Raw genomic sequence first — 20,971 nt, forward strand, 5'->3', positions numbered from 1 at the left:
TTTAACAAGGCATAAAAAAACAGAAAGCCTAAAATGTCCATCCATCCATCCATTTTCCAGCCCGCTGAATCCGAACACAGGGTCACGGGGGTCTGCTGGAGCCAATCCCAGCCAACACAGGGCACAAGGCAGGAACCAATCCCGGGCACGGTGCCGGGCAGGGTTGCGTTTTATGCAAGATTATTGTTTTTGTTTTGTACAATTGTACAGTGAAAAATGGAAAGGAGCACTATGCAAAGGTTTGAGCATCCAAGGTCTCAGACCATAATTAGCTTATTAAGTTATGACTTGTTCATACTCATCTTTAGGAAACCCTGATACAAATTTCAAAGCCTGTATAAATTCTCTGACTCCTCAAACCTTGTCCCAACAATCAGCAGCCATGGGCACATCTAAGTAGCTGTCTAGCACTCTGAAAAATTAAACAGTTGATGCTCACAAAGTACGAGAAGGTTACAAGTTAGCAAAGCGTTTTTAGATAACAATATGAACTGAGGGAATAGCTATTAAGAAATGGCAGTTAACAGGAATGGTGTAGGTCAAGTTGAGGTCTGGATAACCAAGAAAACATTCTGAAAGAACTGCCCACTGGATTCCTAGACAGGCAAATAAAAACCCCCATTTGGCTGCAAAAGACCTTCAGGAAGATTTATCAAGCTCTGGAGTGGTGGTGCACTGTTCTACTTTGCACTGCCACCTGAATAAATATGACCTTCATGATAGAGTCAGCAGAGGAAAATCTTTCCTGCGCCCTAGCCACAAAATTCAGCATCTGCCTGATGCATTTATGAAAGAAGTCCTGTGGACTGTTGAAGTCAATATAGAATTTTGTGTGGTGTTACACACATGCGATTGGGAGGCAGCTAAAGTGTGTGAGGGTCGGCCAGCAGATCAACCTGGCCGGGACGCCCAAAGGATGGAAGGGAAGGCTGATATTTTTGGACATTGACTCCCCCAAAACGCTAGAAGACAGTCCCCTGGAGTATAACGGTTCCTCGGATTCTCGCAGGGCATCCTGAGACTTCGAGCTGGGTTTCTCAGCCCTGTTGGGTACCGTGGGTGCCGCCAGGAGGAGCTGTAAAAGGACGAGAGGAGCCATGCCTCATCCATAGCCTGGAAGTCACAATGACGGAAGCTCTTAAGTACTTCCAGGCTGAAGAAAAAAACAGTTCTCTATCTGACCCCGAAGTGCTAGCAAGTCATGTGGGTGGAAGGACAGAAGCACTTCTGGGTCAAGGACTATATAAAGTAGGTGTGGAGGATAGAGTTATTATTATTATTATTATTATTATTGAGAATTGTATTTATTTACTTGCCTGTTAACTGTGGCTGTGGTTCTTGTGGAGCACTATTGGAGAAGAGAAGAATTAAAAATACTTCTTCGTGCTTTTAACCTGTGTTCTGTACGTCTGTCTGTTGGGTTTAACGGGGCAACACCGACCCCTAGCGTTTACAAGGGCCTGAATAATAGTAGTTTCATGCCAGACAAGGGGGTGGCGAGGTGCACTGACTTTCTCTATCAATCCTCTGCAGACCATCCACTGGAAATCCCACAAGTTTCCGGCCCCACTGAGGATGTCACTTCCTGTTCTGGCCCCACTGAGGACGTCACTTCCAGTTCCGGTCCCACTGGTGACAGCACTTCCTGTCACTGTCTTTAAACCTTAAGATCAGTTCTGTTTTGGACTCAGACTTGTGAACATTTCACAAGCAAATTTACCCATTTTGCAGCCAAGGCACAATATAAGGGTGGCTGCCCCAAACCTTTTTGATGTCTTTTGACTTTTATTGTGACAGTGAATAGATCTAAAAAAATTTAGTGCATGCAAGACGGTCCAAGAATCATGAAGAATTAGAAGTCTTTTGCCAGGAAAAATGGGCATAAATACCCCAAGTAAGAACTGAAAGACTTAGCTGGCTACAAAAAGCATTTACAAGCTGTGATACTTGCCAAAGGGCGTGTTACTAACTACTGACCAATGTCGGGTGGCCAAACTTTTCCTTCATACCCTTTTTTTTTTTTTTGGTATTTTGTACCCGTGAATGATGGAAATAGAAATGTAATATTGATTAGAATATTAAAGAAATGTGTCATCTTTAACTTTATGCATTTTGGTGATCATTTCATCTTCTGCTCACTTAACTATTCACAGTACCAGACATTTTAAGCAAGGGTGCCCAAACTTTTGCATGCCATTGTATATATATATAAAAATATATGAATGTATATATATAGGGTGGCACGGTGGTGCAGTGGGTAGCGCTGCTGCCTTGCAGTTGGGAGACCTGGGGACCTGGGTTCGCTTCCCGGGTCCTCCCTGCGTGGAGTTTGCATGTTCTCCCCGTGTCTGCTTGGGTTTTCTCCGGACGCTCTGGTTTCCACCCACAGTCCAAAGACATGCAGGTTAGATGGATTGGCGATTCTAAATTCGCCCTAGTGTGTGCTTGGTGTGTGGGTGTGTTTGTGTGTGTCTTGTGGTGGGTTGGCACCCTACCCGGGATTGATTCCTGCCTTGTGCCCTGTGTTGGCTGGGATTGGCTCCAGCAAACCCCCGTGACCCTGTGTTCGGTTTCAGCGGGTTGGAAAATGGATGGATGGATGTATATATATATATATATATATATATATATATATATATACATATATAGAGAGAGAGAGAAAGATATGGATGGATTGGAATCCCGGATGAGATGGATTCTGTTCCCTTGCCTGGTTGGGAGGCCAATATAATGGACTGTTACTCTTGGTAATACCCTTAAGGATACCCACAGGGCAGCATGGAGTTGTGGTTCCACAAGATTGCCATGTTGGGTTCCATGGGTGCCACCAGGGTACGCTGTTGGAAGGAGGATCCTCTGTCCTAGGGTGGTTCAGATTGACCGAGAAGTGCTTCCTGAAGACAATGATTTGGCACCAGAAGTACATCTGGATTAGGTTTGAGACTCAGTGTTATTAAAGGAGTTTCTCTTACTTTGAATGTTGAAGTTTATGAAACCTGTATACTTCCTATGAAGGTAAAACATTGCTGATCAAAACAAAACATGAAATAAAGCTTAAAGTACTGAGAGAAGAATGATCAAATTGATGTGCGGAATGGAAGGAAGATTAATGCCGAGTATCAAAAAATCTCGAAATGCTGGTATCACACTGTTATAAAAATTGGGGTTTTCTGTACTTTCCAGTACCAGTATAATGCACAACCCTACTCTAGAGGCATTATGGTACAAGCAAAGTGAAAGCAAATGAGGTAAAACATACATCTCAATAAAAAATGCAACACTCTGAATTTAAAAGCAATAATATGTGACTACATATTTGATTCAATAGATTTACAGATGATAGGAGAAAATAATCTCAGATTTAAAGGTGCAACCTTGTTTAAAGTTATAGATGTTATTACTCTACAAATGGAATATTTAAGAATACAATCAATAAAAATGAAAAACTGACTGACAGACTTACTATGACACCCGATAGATGATTCTGTCCTGGGATGGAGCAAACAAAAATTAATGCACAATATAGGACACATTAATTTAATTAATCACTTACGGACACAATCGATTAATTCTTGAAACGTTTCCATTGGGAAGAGTGGTTTCTCCAGACCTCGAAAGTACAACTTAAGCACACCAGCCACTGAATCAATATCATGGTTAATCTGACTGTCTGTTAGAGGGTCTTCACCTGGGAAGAAATAATGAATTATTAAATGCAGTAAAAATTAATCTACTTAATCTGTCTCCATCAGAGATTTCATAGTTGAGAAAGGGAAGACCTCAAAACTATTCATATGTTTTGTGTTTTTGGCATAGAAATTCAGGCAGAGATGCTTAAAGGCTAGAGCCATCAAGAGAAGCTGTGCACAGTGTCTGTGATTGTGTGAGTGAGTGAAAGAGTGAGTAGGTGAGACAAAGAGAGAGAAAGAGAGAGAAATTAGCAAGTATTTAAGCAGCAGAACTTAAAACAAGTTGGATTTGCTGATAAAGTTGGGGAAAGTGCAGATTATGTTGCCTCTGACCCCAATTGAATGGTGTGATGTGCAACCAGTGGTATGAACTGTGACACATCCATTGTTTGAACAATAAAGATCCCTGGAGGCACACAGAAGGAGCCATGGCAGTTCTCAGAGGTGTAGCGGGAGATCAAGGGAGTGGATATCCTCCAAGAAGTATTGCATGATGAATCGTAAGGAAAGACACTGGGTTTATAAATGTAAATATATACATATATATATTGTGATATATGGCCGACAGTTTATCCCGGGCAATACCCTCACGCCGCCAGATGGAGTCCTCCCTGCCACATGGAGGTGGTCCAAATTCCCGCAGGGCATCCTGGTCAATGGAATTCAACATCACAGCCCTGCTGGATACAATGGGGCCCGCCAGGGGATGTTATAAGGAGGTATGACAGTTTTTATTATAGCCCGGAAGTACTCCCTAATCATGAGGACTGAAGGAATGAAGTACTTCCGGGCTGAAGAAAACAAGAAGTTTTCATCTGACCCGGAAGTGCTATGAAATCACATGGACTGAGGGACAGAAGCACTTCCAGGTCAAGGGATATAAATGGACTATGGGAAACCCCAGCAGACTGAGCCAAGTTGGGAGGATGTGGAATGGAGCTGCTGGGAGTGGAGGATTGTGATTGATTATTATATTGTGATTATTGATTTAGTATTGCGTATAGAGGAGGTGGAGGTGCTTTGTGCACATTTTGTTATAATAAATTTATTATTGGACTTTTACCTGGTGTCAGAACGTGTTGTCTGCGGTTTCAGGGGTCGACAGGGACCCTAATTTCCGACTATATATATATATAAATACATACATCAATTGATATACAGCAATATACCAATTGATGATAAAATATCACTTCAATAATGTCCATTAAAAATAAATCACAAATAAGGAAGATTATCAAAATATTGTCATACAGTACAACAACCAAAGAACAATATTAAAAAATATCTCAGCATCAACATGAAATACTCATGACTGACAGCAGAAATGCAAATGAATGTTTATTATTGTACTTAAATAATCAATGTGATTCACGATAATGATGATGACTACACCAAAATAGCGAGATGCTGTACAATGGTTTGCCTAAAACGCAGCAGGGTCCAAAGGCCTGCCCAAACATCCTGAAAACAGATCAGCAGTGCCAGACACAAAGAAAATATCACATACTCCAAAAAGAAATACTTTTTATATAAAATTTGCAGTAAACTGATGACTTACACCAAGGATGATCATACTGTCTTCTACAAATATCTTAAATAACACTTTCTGCTTTAACCTATATTTAAACTTTCTCATGGGTGCTTATAAAAATCAATAATCCAACCTCAAAGGAATATCTAGATGAAGAGGATTTTATCCATCTACTGGCTGTTATTATCTTTACTAAGATGAATCGGTTCCCAGTGTTAGCTCCACTAGATGAAAGGCACTGTTAAAGTAAAAAGTGTTTTGTATTTTAGCTCATTATTCATTGCACCTGCATGAAAGTCTATATGGTTTATTTTAGGAATCAAGAGTCTTTAATTTTTCAATTTTTAAAGCTTTTTGTATACAGGAAACAGAAAATATGTTTCATTATACTCACCACGCTCAAATGCATTGCGTATTTCATTGACCTCTGTCTGGGATCCAGGAACCCGAAATATACCTTCATGATGCAAACCTGTCAAAGTTAAGTAGAAAAAGTTAAATGAAGGCAGGAAAAGATAAAAACTGGAAAATACAAAATAAATGAAGCCTGTATCACGTGTCTAACAATTGGCAAATAAATAAAAATATCAAAAATTTTTAAGGAATTATTGCCATTGGAATATACTGTATCATTAACAAACTGAACAGTTTGCATGACTATCTTATGTGATGTTTGGATTTGTAGAAGCAAGTTTTATGGAGGTTGTCTCTTTGATGGAGATTACAGCTAAACCACACCACTGAAATCGTTATCTGCATTAGAATAGATAACAGATGTCCTTATTAAGGATTGCATAGTAACACAAAAGGAGATTCTAGTCCAAAAAGATAGAAAGAGGTATGTCATTACGGAATGTGAAAATTATCCATGGGCATTAACACAAATTAGGGATATCCAACTATCCCACCCCATCTTCCTTCAAAATTGTACAGAATATCTTATACAGTGCAAGTAAAGCCTGACTAGAGGCTCAGTGAGTTAACGACTCAGAAAGTGGTAAGTACTGGACTAAATTATAGTGAGACTGACACACCAGTTTACATGAGAGAATGGGGGCCTTAAAGAGTGTGTTGTGTTCCAGGTGAAATACCTTCTTGGGTGTCTGTATATGCAAGTGGCCAGAGCCAGGACAAATACAGTTACCATTAGAAACTGAAAACTGGCTAGTTAACATTGGAAACTGAAAAACACAATTATATAAAGAGCAGCAAGGATACAAACATGCATGCTACTGTATTTCTACTTCTCCATAAAGCTACACTAAGTTGAGTTTCCATGAGTCACGTGCCCTACTCAACACTGAATTTAAAACAGCTAGAGCATGTTGCTCCTTTGGCTAATGCAAATAGCTTAAATGGGCTGAACTTTCCTCTCCTTGGCTTGAATGAGAAGTATCTCACCCTTTTTAAAATGAATACTTGCTAAGGACACGATCACAATTTTTCTGTTATTTTACTACATGACTGCCTAGCACTTTTATATTTCTGCCACTATCATAAACAAGAGCTGTGTTAGATTGCTCCTTTAAGGATAAATCTGCCTGTCCATGACATTTGCTTTCCTGTTTTAATTTCACTACTTTTTACCTTAAAATTATTGGAACCACTTTGGAATTTTGTGGCTTGTTTGATTCCCATTCAGTATATGGAACCCGTGCTGATGGGAATGTCTTCAAAATAGGCTGCAGTGATTTTGTGGTCACTGTTTAGTATTAGCTTGTGTCATCAAAACAATCTTAGAGTTGAGGCATTGCTGCTATAGGTGACATTTTCAAACCTAAATGTTGTTTGATATTTTATGACTGGTACAATATTTGTTCTGTCCAAAATTAAGTCACAGGTACACAGGACTATATATGACGTAAAAGCAGTTATTGTAGTTTGGGTTGATGACGGGTTTCAAAGGGATCTGGAAACTTCAGTTTAAAATTAGAAAGTATATAGGCAAATATAAAAAATGTCTGAAGAAATGGGAATTATGTTCTGCATAAAACTGTTGGGAATATATGTTTGCAATTTAAGATCTTAAATTTTTACCATTTGAACAATTTATTTTTCTTTTTATACTTATGTTTGAGTTATAACAGTAATATCACTTCATTGCCATTTTAAACTAATGTCTTCTACCTTCATCAGCATTTTGAATATTCCTTTGGCATTCTTCACCCATTGATGCATTGGTTTCGTGGTCACCACGATACTGATTGTGGCAACTACCACTGTTGTTAGTCATGTAGTTTAGGTCTGTGATGTCACCTTACTTTCCCTATAAAACATAGCATTCCTTTTTTTATGTTCTGGCCATATCTTATATATAAACATCTACGTATGAAAGTGTGTGTGTCTGTCTGTCCGGCCCAGAAGTCCAAGGCAACATGACACTCAAAGAAAGCGACACGGTCGCTAAAATGAAACTTGCTTAGCCGCTAATACACAAGCAAGGCAAGCACATCGGCAAAACGAAACGTCAGAGGAGAGAGAAACTCGCTTAGCCACTGATAGACAATGGAGGCGACTATATCGGCAAAACAAAACCGCAGAGGAAAGAGAACCTCACTTAGCCGCTAATGCACAACCAATGCAATTGATTGATTGAAGTGCCAGAATCCATGGTTTCTAGGAGCCCAGGCTTTTTACAGCACGGGCTTACACAGCTAGTTAGTTTTAATATTAACTCTCTGACACATGATAAGTCTCATGATGGCCATGACAAAAACAGGGTATGGAAAAAATTTTCTTCATACCTTCTATGTGGTAAGTATGTAAATATCTTATGTCTCATACAATCAATGTATGATTAGAATTAGAATTACAGAATTAGAATTAGAATTCTTACTTGTAATGGAAAAACTCCAGAAACCACACTATCCTTCTGATTCTGGTTCTTAGTGGTTCATGGTGTTAGTGGAAAAACAGCACATTTGTTCATATGAATTTTACCAGAATGTCCAGTTTTAACTATCTGCATGTAGCAACGATGTAACAATAAAGGAATATGTATTCATATTACTTAACAAGGCTACAAAACAATGTATCCATTAAATTAAATATATCTGAGGCTTTTTGAATAAACACAATTGTGTTTAATTCTTTCTTGAGTTAGTATACATTGAACTTATCCCATTTTCTTTACAACTTTCTTAAGTTTTCATGCACTGCAGACTGCAGTTGCCCTAAAATGTAAGTGGCAGAATACTAAAAGAGATGGCACATGCTCAATAAGGGAAGGGAGAATGTGGCAACATTAAGGAATGACCGTCATGGTGAATTAAATGCTAAATGAAATTGTAAGTATATTGCTTCTGAATAACCACTCCAGGTTTTTCAGTTGTCAATGAAATATATAACTGATAAAATTCTCTGAAATGGCCTTCCCAACAAATACATTAATATTTATCATAAACAGATGTGTTACTTTATAAAATGAAGGAATTATGTTATTCTGCTTTATTTTTTCAATTTTTTGGAAGATTTAGATTTAGCTGGAATTGGTTATAGGACTGGGATGAAACTTGTTATCCAATGAAATCAGTGAACTACTCATTAAATCAAAGATACGTTGTTTTCACTTGACTGAGCCTTGTGATTCAAATTATTTTGTTAACATGGGAATTTTTATCACTATGCAGTATTGCCAGGTAGTATATGAAAAAGTAAGCTTTGAAGTGCAGTTCCTTTACACATGTAACAGTGTTAAACTAAAATGAAGCTATTGCAAGAACAGGTGAGGTTGCAAAATGATAAAGCAATTATTTCAATTAAAGGACTTCTGACTGCTTGGCTCGCTAAGTTGGTTATTATTTGCAAGACAAGACCCAAATTGTTTGAACCAGGTTACTATCAGAATTCCAATTTTCTCTCACATGCTTAGTGACTTTAAAATGACTCACTGTACGTTAATGTAAGCTTAGTTGTATAGTGCATGTGGTGGCATTCTGACCAGAGGTGGTTTCTGTCTTGCTTCACCTCCTTCCAACCCCCAGACAGAAAAATGAATCTGTTCCAATGTAAATACAACAGTGAACATGGATGTTAGAGTTATTAAGGGCTTATTATTATTATCCATCCATCCATCCATTTTCCAGCCCGCTGAATCCGAACACAGGGTCACGGGGGTCTGCCAGAGCCAATCCCAGCCAACACAGAGCACAAAGCAGGAAACAATCCTGGGCAGGGTGCCAACCCACCACAGGACACACACAAACACACCCACACACCAAGCACACAGTAGGGCCAATTCAGAATCGCCAATCCACCTAACCTGCATGTCTTTGGACTGTGGGAGGAAACCGGAGCGCCCGGAGGAAACCCACGCAGACACGGGGAGAACATGCAAACTCCACGCAGGGAGGACCCGGGAAGCAAACCCGGGTCCCCAGGTCTCCCAACTGCGAGGCAGCAGCGCTACCCACTGCGCCACCGTGCCGCCTATTATTATTATTATTATTATTATTATTATTATTATTATTATTATTAATTACAACTGGAAACACTAGAGTAGGAACCAGATGTGAAAGCACTGGTGCCCTTTTGCCATAAAAAACAAAGACATTTACAAGAAAGGCCTAATAATGCATTGAGATTCTCACTTTGTTTGCTACAAAACTTCAGAATATAGTAGCAGCATTTTAAACAAAAATAAAGATTAGGAGATGGGGGGCTTTGGTGTTGGGAGCCCCCCTTCATTGGGAGAGAACTGTGTGGGATGACCATCATTTTAGAGGGGACAAGGGGCAAACCCCAAACCATTCCCCTGGTAGCTCTGCCACTACTCATATTTCATAGGTGTAATCTGGATCCCTTCCATCAGATGATAATCTAAACTCTATTACAGAACTCCTGCAGAATCTATTATGAAACTCCATCTCTCTTTGACAAATGTATATTTGACAAATAAACCCCATCCTTCCAAATAGTACAAGTTTTATACCTTACCATGCAAGTTTATGAAGCGAATACAGCTTTCCACCACAAGGGGGATCTGCTGGCCTGAACTCTGTTAAAAAAGAGGATAAAACAGAAAACTATGAACTGCTTTCTTTGCATAGAAATAGATCTTCTAAAATGAATTGCTTCTTCAACTCAGCAAAGAGGAACACATAATAATCTTAAGCACAAGAAAAAGAAAGGTCAACATATCTTGGATGAATTACAGTTTATTGAGCTGTCACTAAAATTACTTATGTGGCCCATGAATCTGGACCATGGCCAGATATCTCATCTGCTTGCTGTCAATCAACCAATATATTGTGACAGCTTTGTAAAAATATGTTTAAACAGATAAATATACTGTACTTTTTAAAAGACAGTGCCAATAAATTCAGATTGTGTCAGATTTCAGTGGTTGTTAAATACTTTTATTGTGTTGAAAGTCACCTAAACAGATAACAGAAGAGCGCAAAAGATGGTACGCAAGTCCTGGAATTCACAACATGAGAGTGCATCTTCAGTGCAGGAACCTATGTTCCTAGGTTAGATCTGTTGTGGTGGGAGAGAAACCTCCCCTCCCCCAAGCAAACATATGCATTACATATTTGGTTGTGAGTGCAATATTTCATTTGATGCAAGCACTGGCTTAATTTATGTAGCTCATATTCTAACAATTCTTTGGTCTATGAAAGCCAGTAATACAAAATAAATATAGATGTAATTTATTCAAATACTGTTTAAAAATACTAATACTAAATCGGGTAGCTCAACCATTTAAAACATAAGATAAAAGTAGCTTTAATATGAGAATGCAAAGGCTGAGCACAACACAAAAACAAAATTAAACAAATACAAGATTGTGAGGCCTTCTGGCAAAACAAATAATCCAATAAGAGTCTGAGCACACTCATCAAATATACAAAAAAATGAACAGAATGTGTCTCTTAATATCCCCTACCTGAGTTCGGGACATCCGTCTCCTTCTCCTACATCAGTAAGGCAGCAAACATGTAGACAGACAAGCAGACGAACGGACACACAGATAGACAAGCAAACAGGCAAAGAAAGTTAGAAAACCCCTACAAAGAGTACAATGAAGTTCCTCAAGCATTTGGGACCTCCAGAACAGTAGCAGAGGAGCACAGCACACCATACCTAGAAGCTCCATCATCAGCCCACACTGGAGACGGACAATGAAAGAGCTTGCTGTTGATTGTGAAGGAGCTCTACAAACACAGACAAAGAGACAGAGAGCAGCACAGGGGCTTCCTAAACCCCCACTAGAGGTCCATGTCCAGAGCACCACATTTGTGGTTATATGAGAACAGAGAAAGAAAATTAGCTGATAGAGACACAGAGAGACAGGTGCAGGGCTGACTAGGGTACCTCCACGAACTTCTCCAGGTCTCCAGTAAACAGTTTGTGGTGATACTGGGAGCAGGGCCTCGTCTTTCTCACACGCAGGGACTTAGTGGAATATTGCTGCAGCCTGAAAATCACCAACCGGGGGGGTGTTATCCCACAAAAGAGATTAGCTGGTGTCCAAAGGACCCCAAATGGTAAGCAGTTCGACTCTTTCTTTTCCATTCCTGTTATTTCATGCATTGTTCATTTTAACATTAAACCCTTTATCACTTTTATTTTTGACTCTTCTCTTGGATCATGTTCTCAATCACTAAACAAGACCCCATGTACAAATAAAAGTAAATTGTGTCTGTACTCTCACTATTTTCTGACATCTCAGATGTTAATAATCTAACTGTAATGTAGACAATGCTGAAGCATAGTCTATACTTCCCACCCACCCTATTTTCACAACACCATAAGAAAGGTAGATGGAAGGTGAAGGTAGTTCTTACCTAGAGGAATCATTGTCTGTGGACTCAGCTGTGGAGGGAAAAGAAAACATTAACTGTTTTGTTTGATCCTAAATCTAATTTTTCCAAAAAACAAAAACTGGAACTGCAAATCAATTTTGTTGAACTAGCCCAAAGCACAGAAGGAAGTTCAGAAAATGCTTTGCTTCACAGGAGTTAGCTTTGTAACAATGGAACAAAGAAGTAATCAAAGTTCACCAAAGTAAACTATTATGCCCAAGAGAATTACAAGATCAGGGACTGGTATAAATCATAGTAGTAAACATTCAAAATCATATTTCAAGTGGTAAGTCCTAAAAATTGAAACAAGAAGCCAGAACTAGACAGTTATATTTCCTCTACTAATCATAATAATAGCAAAATTATACAATATGTGACACAGTTTCAAAAAGAATCTGCTACTTTACACAGCCTGCATTTGTATTTCCATATTTTGAAAACAAACACACAAATGTGTTTATTTCTTTTAGCACAGAATCCAATTAAAGTTTACACCATCTCCCTCTGAAATAAAATCCCTACTTAACCAGTTGCCAAGGTGGCTCTGCTTTACTCTCTGCTTAACTACTTACTCTGTAAAACAAAACCTATTTCTTGTGAATGATATCTGCTACATACTTACTCAGAGAGCAAATGCCTATCTTTCATTCTAAAACTCTGCTCTGAAACTATATATTCTGTCACAATATATATATTGTCTTTGCCACTATCAGTTTTGCCATTCTATCTTTAATACCTTTATCAATGGATTCCTTAAGAAGATCATGTTTGGCTTGGAGCTTTGAAATGAGACTACTACCAGTCAGAAACTCTTTCACTTTCTGAAATATATAGAAAAAAAAGTATATATTGAATAAGTTATGCAGGCAGAAATAGCAAAGTAAAATGATACATTGATATCCCTTCATATTTATTTTTTATACTTTTGATCCAATATATGGAAGAAGATGATCTGCTGTGGCAACCCCTAATGGGAGCAGCCGAAAGAAGAAGAAGAATACTTTTAATCCAATAGACAATAGCTCAGTTGGGTTTTGTTTAAGTATCTGCATTTCATCTTATTTAATGATGGTATTCATCCATCATTCTCCTCTTCTTACTCGTGCCTTCAGATTTTTCCAAACATCAGTGCCATCTCAAGAAGTATCTTTTCATGGTATGATTTAGATAGATAATGTCAGGCTTCAGTCAGGCTTGATCTGACAAGAAACTGTGTGATCTGTACATCCTACAGATATTACTTTTCTATGTCATCACTATTTGAATTTAAATAGGATGTGTTATAAGTACTACACAACTTTGATTGAGCATACCATCTCTCACATATTTTAAAACAATGATCCTGCCATAAAAGTCCAAACTTATTACTGGATTCAAATCTAAATAGTTTGTTTACTGGACATACAAAATTCACATTAACTACTCCTAACAAGACAAAGGTCCTCTGTTTGATATTATTTAGATATAGGCTCTTTTTAGAAATGGAAGATGATCACAAATAATTTAATTAAGTAGGTTAAAATAAACACTCATGTCTACAAACAGTTTGATAAGGCCATGACAAATGACTTTGAGCAGCCTGAAATAACTTTGACAAACCATTTTAAACACAGTAGGTATGTGCATGGTACATCCCAGGCAATTCTCAGCAAATTAAAAAACTTTTGACCTTAATTAGAGATACTGGAACATTGTGAAGAACTCCTGAAATTAGTCATCCTCAAAGAAAGTAGCAATAAAAGTATTTGTAGGTTTAAGGCAATCATTTTGGTAATTTCAGAAGCTCTGCAATAAGAAGACTGCTGACAGAGGACTAAATCGATAGAGTTGGTTGTTTTGGCCCCGCATACTTCTATGGTATTGTGTAAAAGGAAGAGAATGTACCTCTCTGCTGAAAGAGTGAGGATGGGGAGGGGCACCACCGGGTGTGTTTCACAGTTTTTGAATTTCTGGGCAATCTATATACTCATCATCACCTACAATCACAGGCCATTTCTCATCACAGAGAAATGGAACAAAAATTAAGCTTTTCTACAGTGCTGTAGGAATCATGTTCACTGATAAGGGGAGGTGAATGATAAACGTGAATGATAAACTAGAATAACATTAAAAAAAATAGTTGTCATGGTGATTTTGGGCATCTAATAAGGATGTTTGTAGAAACATAAACCAGCCCAGACAGACAGACACTGAAAACAGTAAACTAGAATTTTATATACATGTCATTTTGTAACCACATAAACCTGTTCTCAAATTCAGGTTTTTCTTTGGAAGCTTAGCTGTACCTTCACCTAACACCTCTAAACAATATCTGCATCTGTAGCACAACAACATGGTACCTTTAGCAATATATCAAAGAAGACTATAGAAAAATATTCAGGTTGAAAGTACTCATAGCATATCAAACCTTAACTATTATGTTTAATGTGATGACATGTTCCAAGGAGCACTTCTAAACCTTGTAAAACAAGGTTTAAGCTTGATCATGCATCCAAATATATTAAAACAGCTAACTTACCATGGAAATATGCATTATATTTTTTTTGTAAATTTGCCGATTACTTCTGATGACCAACTAGTGTTACATAATACTTACTGTAAAGTAGTATGTCTCTGTCTCTTGCTGTGTAGCTCTTCTCTTTGCTAGGCTGGGTTTACTGCCAGGTGGTTCAGACCCAGTCATCTTCAGTAGCTCAGTCGATTGGCTGGTCTGACAGATGTCAGGTGTACAATATTCTTCACAGGTTATTGACTCCAAAAGCGCGTTCATTGTTGCTTTGAGGGTCTTATTCACCTGACACGCATAAAGTTATAAAATTATAATCCTAATAATTAAGAAGGACTAAGAAATAAGAAGGATGTCTCTTTTAAAATGAGCTTTGCATAGCTTGGAAAGCAGACTGGTCATCTGAGCCTCCTGTCTTATGTCATACTTTGTTATCATTTGGAGGAATGTGCTGTAATCTTACCTCTTCAGTTTCTATGGTGACACTAGAGAGTCTAGACTGGAGCTGCTGAAATCGGGTCACCATCTCATTTCGAACCTGAGCTTCCACATTTACTTCACACACCTGTAAGGACACACTTTTAAAGTCAGAGGTATAATGAAGCAAAAATATAGATGTTCAAACATTACCAAAACATAGCAAAATCTTTCTTCCATTACCCAGCACTCAAAGATCTCATCTGGCCATGTGATGTGCGTAAAGGCTAATTTACAGTTCTAATAATGCAATTCTTTAGCATCTGAATTTGTATTACCCATACCTCATCTCCTTCATGTGGCTGGTACTCAAAATGGAAAGGCAGGCAAAACACACTATTGTTCATCTCCATGATCTTCTTCTGGTCACTATCAGGATCTAGGTGTTCCACTGCAGTCTCTAAGACCATAAGGCTATCGTGACGTGACTTCTGCACTCGATTCTCAGCCGATAAATATGTTTTCAAGGTTTTTCCCAGTGAAAGGTGAAATCCAAGGTCACAACACTACATAATACCAGTAAGGAAGCAAAACAAAAATGTATAAATCATGAGAACAAAACAAAGACACAATGATTTTAATAAACACTACTGAAAACAGTTTTACAATAATTAGAACAATTTAACAATACAATGCAAAGAAAATAATTGTCATCATAAGACTAACCAGGGGACAAATCAAACTGATTTTTACATTAATATAAAATCTTACCAGATGTTCATGCAATTCAGTACTCAAGTAGACTGTATTAGAGAAATTCCTGACTTCTGCATCAGCTTTGCTTGCCAAGCCCAACAGAAAGCCACAAAGAGCTACTCATGCTGCTGTGCAAACACAGAGTGCTACAATAAGGTATTTGGGATAGAATTCATTAACATGATCAAGACTCATTATTCCTCTCTTTCAGCAATCATATTTACCAAATATAAAATCTCACAATCCTTTCTTGTTTATAAAGGGACCTCTTTATATTTAAGCCTCTAGCCAATGACCTTTATAAATTCAATCTGATCACCCCCACTAATATAGAGGATGACCCCAACAAAGTCTCTTTGTATACCAATCACATCGCGCTCTTTCTTGATAATGCTCCCTCTGATCTCAACTATATCCTTAATTTGTTTATAACATTATAGGACATGTCTAAGTACAAAATGAATTGGTCCAATCCATCTTTATGCACTTAAATAGGCTTTGTCAACAGTACTCTCTAACACTATCCATCTGAATGCAAAATGAATTTCAGATGTTTCCTGATTAGCGCAGGATTCCATTCTTATTTAGCTGTTGCTAAACTTATTAATGTTCCTTATTTATTTTTGTTAACACCATGCTTACCCTGTCCCTCATGAAATACTTGTCCAAAGTTGGATTTCTTCTTTACTGTTTTTTCTACAATTCCAAAAGATCTATAATCTGGAACTGGTCAGACTTTTCCTCACCAGACCTAGCATTATACCATTGTGCATACACCCTTCATCCAATCTGAATTTGCATTGACTCTTACAATCCTCCTAATCCTCCTCACTGAAATGGCTTCTCCTCATTCCTATCTTGTTCTTCCCATCACTTCTGTTAAATTAAAGTCTCGACTGCCGGACGCTGGTGATCAAAAGTTGGAATTACAAAGAAGTGTTTTTTTTTCATGTATATTGAGATTTTTTTATTTTGTCAAGATACCATTAAATTGATTTTAAAATACAGCCAAGACATTACTAATGTTGCAAATTACTATCACTGTTCAAAATTAACAATTTATGATTTATTATTCACATATGACTACAAAGCCCGATTTTCCTCAGTCACCATTCAAGTATCCCAATGTTATAAAACAGATTACATCAGAAGGTTATTGGGAGTGCAAACAGGACCAGGGGAGGAAAGAGTATGCCAAAGTCAGAAGTCAAGGACAAAAAGTAGCTCAAAAATGATAAAGTATGACTCTAGAGCCTGCATGAAGTAAAGCTAACTAACATTAACAGAGATTTGCACAAAGCATAGATTAAGAAATCACATCCCAGGACATACGATAAATGGTACAGCAATTTTGGTCACATGACATACAAATCGTGTCACAGAAAGAAATACAAATGGGACCCAATCAAAATAAACTTCATCAAACATGATTAAAAATAAGTAGAAAACTAAAATCAATGCTACATGGTAACAAATTGTTAACTAAACCAAAAAACATGTATAACACATGTCAGTTTTTACACATAATAGTATACTCTCTTAGCTTATACTTCATTTCATAAAAGCTTTTTTTGGACACAGAATTTAATTTTAGGAATTCCAGCACCTTGAAAACTAAAGTATGACAATTTGCTTGCTTTATTGAAAAGAAAAAAATGTTTCAACAGTGATAACACAATTAAAAAGATTTACTAATAACCAATTGTTACTTAACAATATTAATTATGAGCTAAGAGAGTTTGGACATTGCAGTAATGTCTGCTAATATTGTTACTTTTCAGTTATACATTATGTCAATAATAAATTATACATCTGTTATTTCAAGCAGTAACAGCCATTTGCAACATTAGGAAAGTCATGGCTATATTTTAAGACTAATACTTTTCAGGGTGAGTATATCACTAGAAAATCTCACACAACTTCCCTCATACTGGGCCTCTTTTCAGACACAAAATAACCTAAAATGTTCATCTTTCAGACATGGAATGACTGGCATTTCAACTTGGTCCCAAGAGTTGAGAGGCAACCACACTAGCCACTGCACCACTATGAGACCACAAATAAATGCACATTGTAAACAAGACCTCTCATTTCTGGTCTACAGTTGGGTAGGTTCCTCTCGGGGATCATTGTTAAGATCTATCATTTTTTTCTCTACAATGCATAAGTTGCCTCTAGAACATGCAATGTGGAAATAAACATTTTAATTTTAGCATTCATGGTACTCAGTTTTACTACTCAGTAAAACCAAATAATACTTCTTATGCCATTAATTAATTAGAAAGAAGAAACCATAAATGAATGAAGATTACTTTTCCTTCAATTTTAGAAAAATAGAATATAGTAAATGTGCATATAACAAGAAAACAATGGTAACCTTTAATTTCATGCATTTTAATTTTATGTTAATGGAGCAACACATAGGTATTATATTTGATACTATGTCACATGCATGCACTTTTGGAGCAACTTATGGGCTTAGATGATGACAATATTATACCAGGCCACCCGAGGGCTCTAAACAATAATGGTATCGCTTCTTCTTTCCCCTCAGCAGAAAGGGTCAACTCATCTGTATCTTCCTCTTCCAGAAACCATCTTAAATGGAACCACCACCATCTTGGGGCAGACTTGACCTATTCACCAGGACCAGTCTCTTTATAGCGTTACCACGCATTTCTTTTGAGCCATTTGCACTATTAATAACATACGGGGTTTGCCTTTGGATGCCCTAGACATTTTATGAGTGAATATGTGCTTTTTTACAACAAATACAAATTTTAACCATTACATTTTCTAGTCACTAAAACTTGCTTTCACCAGCACCAGAATACAGATACTACAAAGTAAAAGTGACTTAGTAACATGCCAAGTATACAAAGTCTAGTTCATTCAGGTCATCTTCATCATTAAATTTACTAAATTTAAGAAAATCCAGTATGCCTTCATCTTTGCACACCAACTTCTACAGGGAGTGCAGCTTATACCAACTACCTATATTCCGGGGGCTGGCCGGTCTTATGGCCTGGAACCCCTGCAGATTTTATTTTTTCTCCAGCCATCTGGAATTTTTTTGTTTTTCCTGTCCTCCCTGGCCATCGAAACTTACTTTTATTCTATGTTAATTAGTGTTCTCTTATTTTAATTCTTATTTTGTCTTTTTTTTCTCTTTCTTCATCATGGAAAGTACTTTGAGCTACATTATTTGTATGAAAATGTGCTATATAAATAAATGTTGTTGTTGTTGTTATATTTCATTATGGCACCTGCTTAGTTGAGGACTACAAAGCACTAAAAAGAGGGTGGTAAAGGCATCAAAGAATATTATTGCCATACAGATTCATGCTTCTAAAGATATATAAAATAATGGATACCTTAGGAAGGCAAGAAGGATTAAAAATTAGATCAGCCATCCTTCAAAGACCACTTTCTCCCTCCGCTCTTTTGAAAAATTAGAACATGGCAAAAGATTCATGACTAGGTTTTATCTATGGTTCATAAATTTGTTCACATTGATAAGGCTAAGTTTTTAATAACTATGCTAATTTATTGTCATCTACTTTTACATCTTTTTCTTGTCTTGATGTGACACTTGATTTCAACACCACTTTAATGTATTATAGCTTTCCTAACTTTTGACTAGTACTTCCAATTGTGTGGGACACATTACAACTTTAGAATATCTGAACAATCTAGATGAGGACAGCCATTCATCCCAACAAAGCTCGCCAGTCCTACCCACTTGATTTTCCTAAAAAATCATCAAGTTTAGTTTTCAAAGTTACTAAAGTCCAACTGTCTACCACACTTCATGGTAGCTTATTCTAAGTGTCTATAGTTCTCTGTGTAAAGAAAAACTTTGGAATGTTTCTGTGAACCTTAACAGGTTTCCAACTGTGTCCCAGTGTTCTTGATGAACTCATTTTAAATTAATAGTCTCGATCCACTGTACTAATTCTCTTAATAATTCTAAACACTTCGATCATGTCTCCTCTTAATCTTCTTTTGCTTAAATAGAAAAGGCTCAGCTCTTTTATCTTTCTTCATAATTCTTCCTCTGTAGCCCTGGAATCAACCTAGTCACTCTTCTCTGAATTTCTCTGGACTTTTTCTAGCGCTCTAGCATGGAGACCAAAATTTACACTTAGTACTCCAGATAAGGCCTCACTAGTGCATTATAAAGGTTGAGCATAACCTCCTTGGACTTGTTCTCAACACATCGTGCTATTTAACCTAACATTCCTCTAGTCTTCTTAATGGCCTCTGAAAACTGTTTGGAAGTTGATAGTGTCGAATCCACTACAACTAAATCCTTCTCATATTTTGTACTTTCAGTTTTCAGACATCTCACTGTGTATTCAAACCTAACTTTTTTACTTCCTACATGTAATACTTTACATTTACTGACATTAAACTTCATCTACCACAAATCTGCCCAAGTCTGTATACCATCCAAGTCCCTCTGTAATGATTCAAGGAATTCCAAATTATCTGCCAATCGACCTATCTTGGTATCATCTGCAAACTTAACCAACTTGTTACTTATATTCATATCCAAATCATTTATATATTTTAAAAACAGCAGCAGCCATAGCACTAACCTCTGTGTAACACCACCCTTAACATCAGCTAATTCTGATAAGGTTCCACACACCATAACCCACTAAGCCAATTTTGCACCCATCAACAAACATCACCCTGAACTCCTACTTGTTTTAGTTTGATGCCCACCCTCTTATGTGGCACCTTATGAAATGCTTTTGGAAAGCCCAGATAAATAATATCATATGCTCCACTTTGATCATACCCCTTTGTTACTTCCTCATAGAATTCCATCCCTCTTCTGTACAAATGCTGACAGTTCAGTAAAACTCCTGTTCTTGCCATGTGTTGCTTAATTTTATCCTTAAAAATTCCTTCCATTAACTTTCCTGTGATGCATGTTAAGCTTACTGGCCTATGGTTGCTTGGATTTGCCCAGTCACCCTTTTTATATACCAGGATAATACATTGCCATTTTCCAAACCTTCGGAATTTCTGCAATGCACAGTGACTGAGGCTAGGGATCTGCACTGGCAATCGTAAGGTTGCCGGTTCGAATCCCATAAATGTCAAAAAGAGACTCTGCTCTGTTGGACCCTTGAGCAAGGCCCTTAACCTGCAATTGCTGAGCGCTTTGAGTAGTGAGAAAAGTGCTATATAAATGCAAAGAATTATTATTATTATCTGCGGTGGGTTGGCACCCTGCCCGGGATTGGTTCCTGCC

At 37.5% G+C, this 20,971-nt stretch overlaps 1 protein-coding gene across 2 annotated transcripts in view; it reads right to left on the minus strand.

The window, feature by feature from the left end:
- arhgap4b (Rho GTPase activating protein 4b) overlaps positions 1-20,971 on the minus strand; it is an 87,807-nt gene that overhangs the window by 17,073 nt on the left and 49,763 nt on the right. Inside the window, exons 8-16 of one of the 2 annotated variants that reach the window (XM_051933638.1) lie at positions 15,294-15,515; positions 14,996-15,097; positions 14,623-14,820; positions 12,763-12,847; positions 12,009-12,036; positions 11,108-11,135; positions 10,156-10,216; positions 5,615-5,692; positions 3,554-3,688 (exon numbers count right to left, since the gene is read on the minus strand). In XM_051933638.1, coding sequence (XP_051789598.1) covers positions 3,554-3,688; positions 5,615-5,692; positions 10,156-10,216; positions 11,108-11,135; positions 12,009-12,036; positions 12,763-12,847; positions 14,623-14,820; positions 14,996-15,097; positions 15,294-15,515 — 937 coding nt within the window. Of the gene's footprint in view, positions 1-3,553; positions 3,689-5,614; positions 5,693-10,155; positions 10,217-11,107; positions 11,136-11,535; positions 11,639-12,008; positions 12,037-12,762; positions 12,848-14,622; positions 14,821-14,995; positions 15,098-15,293; positions 15,516-20,971 lie in introns of both variants that reach the window. The other variant, XM_028813404.2, reaches the window with a different exon arrangement.

Source organism: Erpetoichthys calabaricus, chromosome 11 (genome assembly GCF_900747795.2).
Source record: "Erpetoichthys calabaricus chromosome 11, fErpCal1.3, whole genome shotgun sequence".
Taxonomy (NCBI): domain Eukaryota; kingdom Metazoa; phylum Chordata; class Cladistia; order Polypteriformes; family Polypteridae; genus Erpetoichthys; species Erpetoichthys calabaricus.